The sequence below is a fragment of the Trichoderma ghanense genome (genome assembly GCF_004382785.1).
Source record: "Trichoderma ghanense strain CCMA-1212 chromosome Unknown scaffold_6, whole genome shotgun sequence".
Taxonomy (NCBI): Eukaryota; Fungi; Ascomycota; class Sordariomycetes; order Hypocreales; family Hypocreaceae; genus Trichoderma; species Trichoderma ghanense.
Genome location: NW_027395669.1, coordinates 909,343 through 925,110, shown reverse-complemented (window position 1 = coordinate 925,110; position 15,768 = coordinate 909,343). Strand labels below are relative to the sequence as shown.

General features: G+C 54.4%; 6 protein-coding genes across 6 annotated transcripts; 3 read left to right on the top strand and 3 right to left on the bottom strand.

Annotated features, from left to right (window-relative positions):
• Positions 1 to 73: 73 nt before the first annotated feature.
• Positions 74 to 1,362, top strand: CCMA1212_005914 (Protein LTV1; the record flags this gene model as incomplete). Its single annotated transcript, XM_073703158.1, has 2 exons — positions 74 to 93; positions 159 to 1,362. The coding sequence occupies 2 exons, from the start codon at positions 74 to 76 to the stop codon at positions 1,360 to 1,362; spliced, it is 1,224 nt and encodes a 407-aa protein (XP_073558619.1).
• A 553-nt stretch (positions 1,363 to 1,915) lies between these two features.
• On the top strand, positions 1,916 to 6,344 carry CCMA1212_005913 (uncharacterized protein; the record flags this gene model as incomplete). The annotated part of the gene is made up of 2 exons (XM_073703157.1): positions 1,916 to 3,929; positions 4,027 to 6,344. The coding sequence occupies 2 exons, from the start codon at positions 1,916 to 1,918 to the stop codon at positions 6,342 to 6,344; spliced, it is 4,332 nt and encodes a 1,443-aa protein (XP_073558622.1).
• Positions 6,345 to 7,205: 861 nt separating this feature from the next.
• Positions 7,206 to 8,698, bottom strand: CCMA1212_005912 (uncharacterized protein; the record flags this gene model as incomplete). Its single annotated transcript, XM_073703156.1, has 3 exons — positions 7,206 to 8,041; positions 8,102 to 8,353; positions 8,410 to 8,698. The coding sequence occupies 3 exons, from the start codon at positions 8,696 to 8,698 to the stop codon at positions 7,206 to 7,208; spliced, it is 1,377 nt and encodes a 458-aa protein (XP_073558623.1).
• A 1,540-nt stretch (positions 8,699 to 10,238) lies between these two features.
• CCMA1212_005911 (Centromere/microtubule-binding protein cbf5) lies at positions 10,239 to 12,063 on the bottom strand (the record flags this gene model as incomplete). The annotated part of the gene is made up of 4 exons (XM_073703155.1): positions 10,239 to 10,789; positions 10,876 to 11,507; positions 11,603 to 11,759; positions 11,949 to 12,063. 4 exons carry the CDS (start codon positions 12,061 to 12,063, stop codon positions 10,239 to 10,241), a joined length of 1,455 nt encoding a protein of 484 aa, XP_073558620.1.
• A 746-nt stretch (positions 12,064 to 12,809) lies between these two features.
• Positions 12,810 to 14,305, bottom strand: CCMA1212_005910 (uncharacterized protein; the record flags this gene model as incomplete). Its single annotated transcript, XM_073703154.1, has 4 exons — positions 12,810 to 13,600; positions 13,673 to 13,830; positions 13,892 to 13,973; positions 14,038 to 14,305. 4 exons carry the CDS (start codon positions 14,303 to 14,305, stop codon positions 12,810 to 12,812), a joined length of 1,299 nt encoding a protein of 432 aa, XP_073558621.1.
• A 215-nt stretch (positions 14,306 to 14,520) lies between these two features.
• CCMA1212_005909 (uncharacterized protein) lies at positions 14,521 to 15,198 on the top strand (the record flags this gene model as incomplete). Its single annotated transcript, XM_073703153.1, has 1 exon — positions 14,521 to 15,198. One exon carries the CDS (start codon positions 14,521 to 14,523, stop codon positions 15,196 to 15,198), a length of 678 nt encoding a protein of 225 aa, XP_073558368.1.
• Between the last annotated feature and the right edge of the window lie 570 nt (positions 15,199 to 15,768).

Genomic DNA, 15,768 nt, shown 5'->3' with positions numbered 1-15,768 from the left:
TCCTGCAGTAGGTCAACGAGCCCGCTTCTGTCCATGCTCAACTGATTCAACGCAAATCGCCAAAATCGCCAAAATGCCCAAGGGAAAGTGGATGTACGTTAATTCTCTTCCTATGTGTGTCTCTACTCTGCTTAAGCGTTGCTGACTCTCTGTGATAGTGATAAGAAGACGGCGCAGCACTTCACGCTCGTCCACCGGCCGCAAAATGATCCGCTCATCCACGACGAGAATGCGCCGTCCATGGTGCTGAATCCCGTTCAGACAAAAGCCGGCTCAAAAGTGAAGCATCTGGACGATTTGGCATCCGAGCTGGGATCAGATGCAGCCGACATCCGCGCCAACGAAGGCGAGGCCGCAAACTATGGCGTCTACTTCGACGACACCGAGTACGACTACATGCAGCACTTGAGAGACCTCAACTCAGGCGGCGGAGATGTCGTGTTTGTCGAATCCACCGCGACTCAGAACAAGGGCAAGGGCAAGCAGAAGCAGTCGTTGGAAGATGCGCTGCGACAGATGGACCTTGAGCAGAAGTCGGGCGATATCTTGGACGAGGAGATACTGCCATCCAAGAACCTCACCAGGCTGACCTACCAGGCTCAGCAGGATGTGCCAGATGCCATCGCTGGATTCCACCCCGATATGGACCCTCGGCTGCGAGAGGTCTTGGAGGCCTTGGAAGACGACGCTTATGTTGACGATGATGAAGACGTCTTTAAGCAGCTGTCCAAGGACGGCGAAGAGCTTGACGACTACGATTTCGAGAACATGGGATTCGACGATGACGAGGACGATGGATGGGAGTCCGATGCCACAGCAAAGCCTACAAAGGAATATAAGGAGCAAGTACCAGAACTCATCAAGGTCGAGCCGGAAGAAGGACCTTCAGAAGACTGGATGGAGGACTTTAAGAAATTCAAGAAGGACCAGAAAGGGCAGCGTGGACCAGCAGCTCCGTCACGATCGGGAGTTGAATCCATGTGGACAACCACCACCAACGGAGGCAGGACGAAGAAGCGCAAGGGCGCGCTGACGAATGCCTCAGCCTACTCCATGACGTCCTCGTCGCTGGTACGGACAGAGCAGCTTTCATTGCTCGACGAGAGGTTCGAGAGATTGGAGGCTCGCTACAACGAAGACTTTGACGATGTGGGATCCGTATCAGAGGTGTCAACGGCCTCGAGCGTCCAGGGACCCCTTCGGGGAGACTTTGATGGTATCCTGGATGACTTCCTGGGCTCCTACACAAAGCCCGGAAAGCGCACATCAAAGAAGTCAAAGGCGCAGACGGGATTGGAGCAGCTTGATGAAATCCGGCGAGAACTGGGGCCTCCACGCATTCGAGGCCGTGTCAAATCATGAGGGCAGGACTGGGAATTGGGAAAGACGGGGCGGCGTAACGTGAAGCAAAACTGAATCAAGGGCTAGCGACTTTCATTGTTACGATCATGTTTTCTCCTTTTGTTCTCTTTTTTTGTGACTTTCAAGTGAGGCGCCTCTGAGTCTCGCATATCGTATATATCAGACGAGGACGCTAATAGATAAATCGGCCCCCCCCTTCTCCTGCCCGTCTCTTGTCAACTTATGCTATGGATTTCTTTACAATTAGTCATTATCTATATACTACAGAATATCGTGCAACCGACTCTTATTTTTTATCCTTTTATCTCGTTGCTTGAAGCCATCGTCTCTTCTCTTGGTTGAGAGTTCGTAAAGTCGCGAGTTCGCTGCAGGCCAGCATCACGTGACACCCAATTCTCGTACCGCGAAGCTCAATCAAGGTCCGGCCAAGCTTCTGGCATCGCGCCTCAGCAGAAAAGAAATCCTGCGACAGACACGGCATTTCCAGCGAAAAACCTCCCGTCAAGAGTCTCGTCCATTCACCTCCTCCTCCATGCGCAAAATCATCACGTAGATGAATGCGACGTCCGTTGCATCATCGAGCCAAATGTTTTCCCCGTTCAGCCAGAAGACGCAAGGCTCGTCGCAGGCGTTCAATCCTTTCGCTCCTCGACCGGCCAGCGAAGGAGCTTCATTTGGTTCCGGTGGTGCAGGGAGCGGCTCCGACTCGCAGAAGAAGAGCAAGCGCAAGAATGGGTTTGCCAGCGGCAGCGACAGCGAGAGGAAGCCCAAGGCCGGCAATCCGTTCCAGGTCAAGGATGGGAATGGGAGCCTGAGCGACAGCGGGAGGCAGGGGAAGAAGCGAGGCGGAGATGGGGACAAGAAGAAGTCGTCAGAGGTCAAGAAGACTCAGAAGAAGGAACGCGGGGGTGCAAAGGGGCTGCAGGTGCAGAGAACCGTGCAGGCTGCCACGAGCGCCGAAGAAGACAGCACGTCACGCCCCAGCTCGTCTTCGAGTGCGAGCTCCGTCGACGAGATCCCCGACGCTGCGGTTATGCGCGCTACCGACCCGTACACGAAGAGGGTATACGACCAGCTGCGGAAGGATGGCATCAGTCCCCCGGCCTGGCCATCTCAGCCAGGAGACCCGAAGAGCAAGGGAGAGATGGCCAAGTTTAGGGAAAAGTACGAGGCTTATCGACAAAAGGTACGCGCCTCTCTCACGAAAGCGGCTCTGATCGACGACCCGAACAAACGAAAGACGCTCGAAAACGCCATCACCTTCCAAGGTATCTGCGAGGATATGTGCTCCGAGTACGAAAAGATTACACGAATCACCGAGCTGGATGTTCCCCAGCCGGAAAGGGATTCACGGACAGGAGTGGCAAAGACGAGTCGAATGGTCAAGAAGCTGGCACGCTCGGCTGCCGGACAGGAGGCTCCTCTTCCAATGGACGTCCGCTCGACAGCTGCCTTGCGGCGAACATTGGACTACCTGATCGACGACCTGCTTCGTAACGACGACAACTTGCCGATCCTGCACGGCTTCTTGTGGGATCGAACGCGAGCTATTCGCCGAGACTTCACCTTCTTCTCGTCCCCTACCACCGATGATTTGAAGACGCAGGCATATGTGCTGGAGAACATTGCGAGGTTCCACGTCACGGCACTGCATCTTTTGTCACAACCAGGAAAAGCTGGCGAGGATTTTGTGGAACAGCAGGAGCTCGAGCAACTCGGCAAGGCTCTACTTTCTCTCCGAGACCTGTATGACGACTGCAATGCTCAGGGGATTACGTGCGAAAACGAGGCTGAATTCCGCGCGTATTATCTGCTCTTCCACGCCCACGATTCAAACACAGCGGAGATGCTGCAACGACAATGGAAACCGCATTTCTGGAGGGACTCAGACGACATTAGGACCGCCGTATCGCTCGTCGAAGCCTTGCAAAACACCAACGACTTTCATCCCCCATTGAAACCGGCTCCGTCCCTGGCGGCAGCTAGTGCTTTCCATTCATACTTTCGAATTGTCGAGGATCCCAGCGTCTCATACACGATGGCGTGTTTTGCCGAATGCCATTTCCCACAAATTCGCCGGTCGATCCTGCGGGCTGTGAGGAGAGCATTGGCCCGGCCCAAGGATACGACAAACGATGTAACAGCCGCTGCCTTGAACAAGTTTCTCCGATTTGACACTGTTCAAGAGGCTATCGATTTCGCCAAGCTGCACGGTCTCGAGTTTGTTCCAGACCCGCAAGCTCCTCTGGACATCGACCGACAACTCCTGCTCCTGAATAATAGGGGACCCCTTTTACACTCGCGACTGCACCATCAGTTCTCACAAAATCTGGTGGAAAAGAAGCGGCAGAATCGACCATTGCCAGACGTGATTCATCAAACGGTCTATGAAGACTCAAAGGATGCTCTACCCGGTGCCCTTTCATTGAAGAATGAAGGATCTCTCTTCGTAGGAGGTTCAGGGCCAGGAACTCCAGCCGAGTCTCCTTTGATGAACTCACAACAACGTCCGGCACCTTTGCCTGCGTTTGGCCAGCCTCTAAGCGGGTTTGGGAGCAATCTTGCTGGTACGCCTAAAGGTAGAGATCTCTTCCCTTACCAGAGACGCAATCGCCAGCCATCTCTTGCATTCCTGGTCTTTCCGGTCCACTAACTCCGTCCTAGCACCAGAACAAACAACCAGCATTTTCGGGGCCCCTGAGGCACCAAAGACAACTTCACCATTCTCGAACCCCTTTGCCTCCGCCACGACACCCACGGCGACAGCTTGGGGCAGCGCTCCTACTTTCGGTTCCACAACGCCTGCCGTCCCTTCGACCAATCCACCAGCCACAACCAACCCTTTCGCATCCGCCACCACATCAAGCAGTACTTCTGAAAAGCCCCCTACTCAACCAACGCTCCCAGGGGGGGTTACCGCTATCAATCCCTTTGCAACGGCAGCGCCAGCGCCCTCCACGACATTTCAAGGCTTTCAGAGCAAAGGACCGTCCCAGCCGCAACTACCTTTACCTAATAGTCCAGGCAGCCTCCCGTCATTCTCCTCGCCTACGACTGTGAACGGAACTGCACCCTCGCCGAAGATAACCTTTGGCAGTGCTGGAGAGAGCAAGCCAGCCGTGTCAGGGCCATTTGGTGGCATCCAAACCTCCTCTCAATCATCCGTATTTCTTCCAGCTGCGGATACGGTCCAAGGTGGAACAAGCCAGCCTAAACTCAGCTTCTTTACCTCTCCATCACCGGCTACTGCTCCAGCAAACACGAGCAAGCCGGCTACTTCTACTGTACCGGCAATCCCCGCTTTCCCAGGCTCGACAGTGTCCCCTGGTTCAGGCGCAAACCCGTCGGAGGCTGCGCAAGGTCAGGTCCAGTTTAACCTAGACAATAAGCCATCGCCATTTACACAACCTAGTGGGAGCTTCACCTTTCCTTCGCCAAGCTCACTTGGAAACCAAGCACCCAAGGATGGACCGTCGACAGCGCCATCAACAACACCACTTCCTGGCTCTTCCTTGGGTCTAGAGAAGAAAAGTATTCCGAAAGCACCCATCAAGTTTCCGCCCTTCACTGGCTCTTTGCAGCCTTCCCCGACCAGTACTACCGGAGTTGATGATTCGAAAACCGATGGCTTGAAGAAGGTGGATGGTAGCACCACCACCCCTATTACATCGCCTCCGCCTTCGGCCGCGCCATTTGCCTTCTCTGCCCCAAGTCCAGCCGCTGCTGCTCATGCCCCTGCTCCACAGCCTGCGAGCCCTCCACGCGATCCGCTTGGCGATTTCACAAAGTGGTTTGTCAATGGAGATAATGGGCTAATGAGGGAATTCGAGGTATTCATGGTAGAAAGTATCGTCCGAGAAACTTACGACAAGTTTCAGAAGGATGAGGAAGAGAGGAAGGCCAGGGAGAAAGAGGAACGAGACAATGCGGAAGCTAAGAAATTCCGAGTATACAATCTTTCTCTGAAATACTTTTACCGGTGGAAGAAGAACGCTCGAGAGAAGCGGCTCAGACATCTTCGTCGAAGCGGACGCGAACAATTCCGCGCTTTTCGCGAGGCTCAGCGAGCAGCACAGATCAAGGAAGAGCAGGAAAATGCTCAACGGATTGCGAAACAACAGGCGGAACTGGCTGCTCTCAATCGACCTGATGAGCTGGCGAGCATCTTGAGGAAGAACCAACGGAATAAGAGGAAAGCGGCAGAGGAAGCACTGCTTGCGTCGGGCGTCTTGTCCGGCGTTTCCAACGAACGCAGAGCCGTGTCAGCCATCTTCCGCAACGACTACCGACTATCTCCCACGCCGTCGTCGATTAACGGGAGCCAGGGGATTAGGTCTCGCTCTGGGTCGATCGCCAGCACCGAGGGTGGCTCAAAGACGCGAGCGTTGCGCGAGCGACTGATGGGAGAAAAGCCCGGTCGCTTTCAGCGTTCTCTGCCTTCCGTATCGGCAGACAGCTCGCCGCCGGAGAAGACGCGTGTCAGCAAGGTATCGGAGCGCTGGCGGTTAAAGGCCATGGGCATCGTGCAGATGCCTGACGGGACAGCTCTACCCGAATCCATGGTGGACGAAATCAAGCGCGGCCTTAGGAGGGACACGAGTCTCCGGAGAGACGCATCGCTTCGACGGGCATCCATCACCTCGGCAGCGTCAGCACGGCCACAGAGCCCTCTCGCCTTCAAGGCGTCTAGGAACGACCCCTTTGCCGACAGTCCGCTCACTATTAACAATAAGCGAAAGCGGTCCTTTGGCGACGAAGGCGACGGCGAGACGGCCAAGGAGAGAGTCGAGAATACGGATACTACGGACATGGACTCGCACAAGCGCGTCATGAGCGACGCGGATCTCCTCATACAGGAGCTCCGGGCGATGAGGCAGGAGATGGAGGAGGGTACGACGTGGTTCAAGTCACAAAACGGAAAGCTACAGAGCGATATATTGAGCAGAGGGGGTACTCCTCTGGACGAAAGCAGCATCATATGAAGGGGGCATCGGCGTTGGGAAAGGGCAAAGGGGGGAGGGAACTGATATATCTTTCTGTTTCTTCTGTTGTTTTGTTTCACTTTCCCTTTACTGCTTTGAGGATAACAGATTCACACAATGTCGACAGAGGAGGAATTCATTGCATGGTAATAAAGGCTTTTTTTTTACATTCACATTGCTGCAAGAACATGACTTGTTTCGGGTTCAAGATTGCCAGTCTTGCTTCTGCTTCTGATTTCCCTTTTATGGTCTTTTGCTTTTTATTTCATCCGTGCGAAAGGGGGTGAAGGAGATGACTCGACGAGGGGGGGGGTCAGATACCCATGGATTCCAAGTTTGTCGGACTGGAAGACTGAGGGAAGTGTTCCGCTGGAGTCGTTCAGGCGAGGTTGCAGCATTGTGTCCTTACGCGAATGTCATTCGATCTATATCCTTTATGAGGCAAGTGTCATGTTTTATATGTTTACTTTCGGGGTCTTTTCAGGTGGTTAGGGGCCCAATGAGCAAGCGTGCTTTCGTTGAATTTTTGAAAGCTTTCTTTTCCTTGTAGGAATCAGACTAGGATGGATATAAATGACATGATAAGCAACGATTTATTGATCGATTCGAACTTTGTTGTTTGCATGATCCAAATCCGGTGTGAGTGATGGCTCAATTGTTCACGCGGTTGAGAGTCTAGTGGTATCATGTGTTTTGAATTGAAGCTATCATAAATCATTCAATGGCTCATACATTAACCTAGCTGCACCCTCCCACACAGCCCATCACTCTCACATCGACACGGTCAACGTGTCGTATCGTACAGATCAACGTGTCAGATTCCAAGCACCTAATCATCTCAACATGACAACCACCATGAACCTACCTCACTCCACGCGTAGGGGGCGGTGGAAAAGAAGTGATGAGTATCTCGCTCTGGACGGGGCTCCCCACGCTTGTCCTGCTCTTCTTCTTGCTGATCAACCCGAGAGCATTAGTTATCCCTCCATTCTCCTCTTCCCACTTCCTCTCAGGTCGTTGGGGTCTTGGAGCCGGCGACCAGCTGGACGGGCTCAGGTGAGGAGAAGGGGTATAGCCGGGGGGCTGGTGGCCAAGAAGAGGCGCGTTGGAGCGAGTCGAAACAGCAGACGCTGGCGTTGCAAAGTCGTCGGGAGAGGAGGCCCGCGGCGATAGGTGTGCCTGATTCGGCGGCGTCAAAGCAGTTATGACACTGGGCCTCGTCACTGGTGGACCCTGCTGTCTGTTGATGCTGACGGTCAACGAGCTTTGGTTGTTCCAGGGATATTGATCCGCGGAGTATGGGCTGGCTCCAAGGCCAGTGGTCACCATGACATGCGCATTCTTCTCCCCGTCTGAGGTGACGTTTGTCTGAACATTCTCTGGGAACCTTGGCGTGACGGGCGTCACTCTGGTCTGGCAGCGGAAAGAATAGCCAGATGTGCGGTTCTGCTGTCTCGCGCGGTTCCTGCGCTTGCGAATGCATACAAAGATGAAACCTGCGAGCAGCGCAAGTAGGACGACGGCCCCAATGACGATGCCCACAATCCTCGAGCTAGAGATTTTGGTGCCCTCGTAGGCGGCAGGAGATGATGGGTCAAGGACTTGAATGGTGTCGTCGCCAAAGATGGTATTGTTGAGTATCAGGATAGCGCCAGGGGCGGGCTTTGACCTGCATGCGCCTTGGATTGTGAGGAGGACTAATTGAAATAATCAGCAACAGATAGGGGGTTAAAAGGGTCGGCGTGTAATAAACGTACAGTTTGAGAGATATTTGTGGTCTCCATCAGCTCCAACACACCCCAAGCATCCCTCGACATCGTCACCCGTGATGGCACCTCCGCTCGCATCGCAATAGTCATATGGTGTCGAGTTGGTTGGACTCTTGATGCCAAACTCAAGAGCCGAGGCCAGATTCCCGCACCCCTCGGACGTCGTGCAAGGACCGGAGTCGATGCCGGTGCTGTTGGGATAGCCAAACATGCAGTAGCTAGAAGAATACCGTAGATTATCTTTACTGTTATTAGCCACGGTTTCCAACAAGTGTTCGTAGGCAGAAAGGACTTACAAAGGAACCATTCCTGGTCACTCTCGCTGTCATGGGTGTAAGTGCTGTTCTGCAAGCACGTGAAGCAGCTCTTGAGCTTCTGTCCCTTTGATGTGCCGTCCAGATCCTGGTCGTTGCAGACGACGTCTTTCCATTGGTCATTGAAGAATTTCGGCTCTGACTGCGACGAGCTGGAGGTGGTGCAAACGCTTGTGCACGGTGAGTTGGGCGAGACTCTGAAGGCGTGCGCCAAGGATAGAGTCGTGATGAGTAAGGGGAATATCCCACGACCGATTGGCATGTGCAGCATCTTCCCTGATATAACCTCGGTTGGTTGGTGTGGATGAAGTTTGGTAGAGATATGATCGTAACGAAGGCGGACAGCTGAAATGCGTGTTACGAAAGAGCGACTGCTGTCAAAGGCGTGATCGAATATAGGAAGCCAATGCTCAAGGAATGTCTCAACACTTGACAGAGAAGATCGCTATCGCAGCGTCTCTGATCCGTAAACGCAAAGGCAAGACAGTGCAACCTCTCAACAAGCAAGCAGTATCCAGACCGCAACAGGACTGCAACACAGCAAAGAAAACTCCAAGCGAAATAGAAATGCAAACAGAGGGTATATCAAAAAGAGAGAGAGAGAGAGCGAGACAAAGAGCGAGAGTGAGAACTTGCCGAGTCAAGCCCAAGACGAAGCAGCAGATGCCGCCCATAATATCCTAGTCCTTCTTCGAGTCATAGACGCGTTGAACAATGGCTTGAATAAGCTTGTTGATCCCAAGGCGCCGGTGACGAGACTATCGTGACGGGCAGCAGGAGACGGCGGCAAAAACCATGCGTTCTTGGTCTTGTTCCTGCATCGACCACGGCAGACGACGGTTTGCTTGCCGCCCGTTCCTGGACACCCCCTCGCTTAAGGGCCCTCAGCTCCCCCGTCGGTGATATCACACACCCACAGTCTCTCTCTCCCTCCCTCTGTATGTCCGTCAGTCTCTGTCTCTCTTGTAAGGCGCTTGCTTGCATCTTCAGCAACCCTTCGACTCGATATGGGGCTTGAATCTCCTGTCCTTGTCAGTCATTCCACTCGGCCGACAATCTTTGTCACACCGTCTTCAACGTCGACATCCCTGCTCATCGCATCGCATCGCATCGCATCGACAGACTCCACGTGAGGCGGCTCATCACACAGAACCAATCGCAATTTCACCACATCACAGACAAGATCAGGCACGAAGGGAACGGCGGGAGCTAAGAAGAAAACAGCCAAAGGCGTCATCAATTCCGGTCCAATCAGGGGCGATAGAAACGGCCTGCAGAATGAGACTGCACGAACTATTAGACGGAAAGCTGAGCGAGCGGCTAGCCAATCGAATGAAGCGCGCAGTGCAATTGGTGAGAGGATGGGAAGAAGAGGCAACGATTTGAAGAGAGGTGTGATGACGGCACAAGAGAGGCGGCGCTTAATTCTGGTGGCTCCACGTGCGTTTGTGCCCAATGCCGCCTTCCCTTTCAGGAACCAGGTTGAAGAGGCAGAAAAAGAAGTTGAGAATCGTATTGTTCTGTATGTACTTCTCGATTTCAGCACCTGCTTCACATGCAAAATGACAGACAAAACACATAGATAGCATGATAATGTACGAATTGATACCTAAACGCCAAATTGCCCGATAGCCCCAATTCTGGGTAAGATGAGAAAAAGAAACAGATGCAAGACGACCAGCTTCCACATGGACAACAGACTCCCACGCCAGGAAGCTTCACACTGAAACAGATTCCTCAACAGTCTGCATCTTGATTCTTCCGCTTCCACTTCCACTTCCACACACTCTGCTTTTCTTCCCCTTGCTCCTTTAATCGCTGTCCTCGTCGTCTCCCTTGCTCTCCTTCTTGGCTGCCTTGGCCGCCTTCTTCTCCGCCTTCCGTCGTTTCCGCTCAGCCTTCTCCTCGGCTGTCTCGCCCTCGTGCTTCTTTCGCTTCTTCTTGTCCTCGTCGGCGGCGGGAGCTTCGGCGTCGCCCATCTTGGCATCAGCCTGCTCGCTCTTGGAGGGCAGGACAGGGATCGAGGTGGTGGCGGGAGCGGCGGCGGCAGCGGCGGCAGAGGTGTCCGTCGCGCTGAAGTCCTTGTACTCCGACGTCCACTTGGCGGGAGTGGCATCGTTGGGTCGGCCGAACTTGTCCAGCTTGCCGTCGGCCTTGAGCTTCTTCTTCTCCTGGGCGACGGGTCCGAGGCCCCATCGTCGGGGGTACAGGTCACGCTCCATGATGCAGCGCTTGACCTTGGCCACGACTCCGTGGTCGCACGTGGACATCTCCACCGTAGACATCTGGGCAATGCCAATGGCGATGGCCTCACCCTTGGTGGTCATCAGGACAACCTCTTCGTGGTGCTCAATGCCAGACTCTGTAGGAACCTTTAGTCAGCGAACAACATCTTACACATTTGATCAAGCCTCTGGAGCTTTCTTTAATTTCAGATGGAAAACATACCATAACGCAGCAGACCGGGAAGCATGAGCTTAGCACCGTAGCAAACGGCGTTGACGGCGCTGTCCTTGACAACAAGACGCTTGTAGCCCAGGAGCAGAGTCTCGAGCGGCGCAATCACGCGGCGCAGGTAAGACTCGTCCCGAGTGTTGTCCATGGTCCACTGAGCATCCAGCACATCGTGCAGGGTGACGAGATGCTTGGTCTCGTCCATGGCTCCGGACCGCACACGTCGGAGCTCCTGCATGTGGGCACCGACACCCAGCAGCAGACCCAAGTGCACGCACAGAGTTCGAATGTAGGTACCGGCCTCGCAGCTCACCCAGAAGACACCCAGGTGACGGTCATTGTCAAACTCAATGAGCTTGCTCTCGTGGATGGTTCGGATACGGAGCTGGCGCTTGACGGCAGAGATCAGGGGCGGGCGCTGGAACAGGGCACCGGTGAGGGTCTCGAGGGCGCGGGCGAACTGGGCCTGGCCGCCCGGCAGCTTGTCGTGCAGGCGGATGATGGCCACGTACTCCTTTCCGGCTCCTTGCTGGGACTTGACCAGTCGAGTCGCTCGGTCGATGCAGACAATCAGGCAGCCCGTGACCTTGGGGTCGAGGGTACCGCTGTGACCAGTCTTCTCAACGCTATACCAATTCTCGTCGTTAGTTCCATGATGCCAGGGGCAAGGTAAAGCGATCGGAATCCCAATCGGCGACAAAAACTGCAGGTCGGCACGAACCGAAGAATCCGCTTAACCCAGGAGACAACCTCGTGACTAGAAGGGTTCGAAGGCTTGTCGAGGTTGATGACACCTGAGCTAATGTAGGATTTGAGATCACGCTTCAGCGGCGCAGATCCATTGGGGATCGGGGTGAAGTGACCGGTTCGCACAAGAACTAGAGAGACGAAGAAAAAAAACAAAAGAGGTTAACAGAATGTTCTCTTTTTGGGGTGCGTTGGTGCCTTTCTTCCATGCGCTCCAACGAATGCTTCAACCACCTCGCCACGTCCAATTGAGAGCCGCAGCTCATCCCACACGCGGCAAAAAAAAAAAAAAAGCACCAGATTCAGGCGTCTTCACTCACGATTGTCATAGTTCTTGAGCAGCAGCGGCCACTTGCTGGTGTCGACAGGAGGAGTCACCGCCTGAGGCTTGATGATGTGCTCCTCCTGCTCCTTCTTGTTCACGACAACCGCCATCTTTTTGCAGTCGCTTCTCGAACGAATCGATGAGAAATGCGAATATCCGAGAATCGAGGACGGAAAGAAAAGAGTGCAACGTCTGGCGGGTTCAGCTGAGGGAGACGATGCTGGCGCGCTCGTTGCAAGTCGTGATGGTTTTTTTTTCCTTCTGCGAGTTCTTCTACGAACAATTGACCTTTCAGTTTTTTTTTTTTTTTTTTCCTTCGCCCTGTGGGGCAGAAACTTTGCGTCCCCGAAATTGTGGCGCCAATTGGTCGCTAGGCTGGATAGAGGCAAGCGTGCATGCAAAGCCACAGTTTTGGCAAATACCAGCCACAGAGCACTCCAGAGGTTGCTTAATCAGCAAAGGTATCGGTTCGCTCAGAGGCATCTTTATGAGATCGCAAGCATCCCACTTCAACTTCATAGCTGCTGGTCCTGCGACATGAAGTCTCTTAAATATTAATCCAATATGAATTGTCGTGAGATTTACGTGTTTCTGTTCACTACTTTATCCCGAGAAACAGGCGCCGTCAAGGCGCAATTGGGTATCCCCAGCATCCAACCCACCAAAGTTCGCCCCAGCCCGCGATCCCTTCTTCACGCCACCAACAGAGAGGTATATGCTCAAATCACTCCAAAACACCACGCACAAAGAAACAAGGAGTAAACAGTAAACAATAAGACTCGTCGGACCCGGCAGCAAAAGACTTATTCATGCATCGTAACCATTGATTGGCACATCTCCCTCCAGTTCTCCCCCTTCACATCGCATTGCCGTTCACGTCGTATTGCCTCGGCGGGCTATCAGAGTTTCTTCCGTACCCAGGATGGCTCAGGATCGGTGCTTCGACGTGAACCGGCTGCTTGTTGGCGACGACACCGCTACCGGCACTGTCGACATACTGCATCTCGTATGATTCCTCCTTCATCTTGCCTTTATCTTCCGGCGACACCGGCCACCGCTCATGGTTTGCATGATTGATGTCGATGGCTGAACCGAGGGCGAGGCCAATCTCGCGCGGCGACCGGGGAGAGCCCAGCGCGGGTTCCGGCCACGGCATGTGGTTGACGTCGGTGGAACTGATGGGACTGTTGAACTGGGAGGAATAGGGGGAGAAGTATCGAGGGAACGTCTTCTCCGTGTTGCCGGTGACGGGAGACTCGTCCCAGGTCCGCAGAGGACGCTGGCTGAGGGGCGTGTCACTGGAATCATGCTGCATCCCACCCGGCATTGATGGCCAGCCGCCAGGGTTGGACTTCATCTGCGGCATGTTGGTCTGCAGCTTCCTGAGGAAGGCCTTTCTCCGTCTTCTGCCCCTGCAGACGATGGCCACGCCGGCGAGGATGAGCAGGAGGATGAATCCGGCCACGGCAATGCCGACTTTTCCGCCGAGGCCTAGCGGGCCGTGATCGAACCAGGCGGGATCGACGTGCGCTGTTGGTGTAGGGGCGGTGATGTTGACGATGTCGCTCGAGAAGATGTTGCCCTCGAGTCCGAGGGTGACGCCGCTGATGGGCTTTTGTTCGCATCCAGCTTGCAGAACAGTGACGACTATGCATAATATCAGTAAGGGCCAGGTTGCTCTCAGCAGCAAGTGTGTAACGGGTTGGCTGGGCAGCATACAGTTGGCCAGGTAGTTGTTGGTAACCTGGAGGCATTCGATACATCCGTGGAGGTCGAGGCTATCGCTCGTGGGCCATAGATCGCAGTATCCATAGTCGTCATACTCGACGGACAGGTTCTGGTACGCAATAGCGCTGGTGAAGGCGCCGCAAGCTTTGCTAAAGGGAACATGTAAGCCATGACATACGACGCCGGACGGGCTTCGGTTTCTTCACTTACCTCGTCACACATGGATTGTTGACAAAGTCTTGATGCGCCGGCTCGTTGAAGACGCAGTACGATACAGCATACCGAAGGTTATCTGAGGTCAAGCATCATCAGCAGACACTCTCGGGTGAAGTGAGACGAAGAAAAGAAACTCATACACAAGGCCGCCATGTTGTCGGAATAGTTGCTCTTGGTCGCATACCCGCTGCCCAGCTCGCACTCGACGCAGCCCTGGAACACGGTCCCAGCTCCATTCGCATAGCCGCCCGTGTACTGGCCCGGCGTGCACACCAGGTCGCCGGCCGACGTCGAGTCCAGGACGTTACCGCAGTTGGTCGAGCATGGCGAATTGGGCGCGACGAGGATGGCCTCTGCGGCGGGCAGGATCGCGCCGGCGGCTGCGAAGCTCGTCAGGAGGCGCAACATCATGTGGCTTTTCGGTGAGGTGAGGTGAGATGAGGGTGAGAGCCTGCGGTCCGCTGGTGCAGAGTAGTTGCTTGATCGCTGGGCGGGTTTGGATGTTGAATAGCGAGCGTGTGGAGGTGAGGAAGCTTCAATTCGGAGACACAGTTCCAGCCTGTGCTAATACATCCCACGCCTGATGATGGGCAGTCCTGGCGAGAGAGTCGAAGCTGTCCACGATGACAAACGAGAGACGAGCGGCATGCCTTGTTGCAGATGGAGAGGGCGCCAGTCGAGGATGTTATAACGGAGCCGGGAAGTTGTATGACATGCAGCGTCGAAAACGCGCTCAGCCGGTGAAGCCAGAGAAGAAGGGAGCGGAGGACCAGGACCAGGACGGTGGCTGTTGGTCGGCAGATGTGATGAAGACGCAGACTCGCATCGCAGGCGTTCGTCCGCGCACGTCAAAGAGAGCACGGATATGCAGGCAGCATCTCTCTCTCTGGACCAACCCTCCCGCATCACCTCTTCTTTCTCCACACCCCAGCCCAGAACGAGACAAGCGACAAAGAACCAAGGCAAACAGTAACCAAAACCCCTCGTCCATGTTCCCTCTCCGGGCCTCGCACCATCCGGAACCATCAGAGCCCTTCACCAATCTCACCAACCGTCTTCCACGGCACGGCACATCATGGGCCCTGTCTTGGCCACTAAAAGACGGGAGACGACCCGCGATGCGAGTCTTGCTCCCCTCCTCTCCTCCCCCCCCCCTTGACGCCACGCCAAGCCCATCTGCAGGGATCCCTGCTCGCCCATTTCACACTGCCATCACCGGCCGCTGCCTGTCGACGGGCTCCGATTGGACGGGTGGTGGTGCGAGCTGGGCGCTTAATTCGACGCTGTGGGTGGATGGCTGACGGGTTCAAAAGCAAAAAGATGAACCAGAGACAAGGGAGAGAAGCCGAGATCTGGGTTGGAAATCGCTTTGGCTCATGTCATCCAATCCCATCCGTTTTCCTCTCTCTGCTTCTCTGCCGTCCGTTTCACTTCACCATTTCATATTATTGCCCATACGGATAGTGAGTCAATAGCGCAGCGAGGTGTCGCTGCCCTTGTGTGATGTCCTCCCCATTCATCATCACACACGGCAAAAGTGCTGCAGCAGGATTGAAGCCTCACTGCGACCCTCCTGTCCACGTCTCCATCGTCTTTCCTGCGGGGGCCAAGATTCTCCGCCTCTATGCATCATCAGCCTTGGACCAACATGCATCTAGTGTTCACTGAACGCTGCGTATCTTGTTCTCTTCAACATCATACTCGTATTATCTCGTGGTCTGCTAGATAAGCATGTACTTCCTACAAGCACCGGCTGCCGATGAATACCTTACCACAACACAATGTAGCCATCCATACGAGCACAAGCAGCATTGCATGTGAGGACTCGAGCCAACATCACCAACGTTCGGCAACATGCATCTGACTTTATC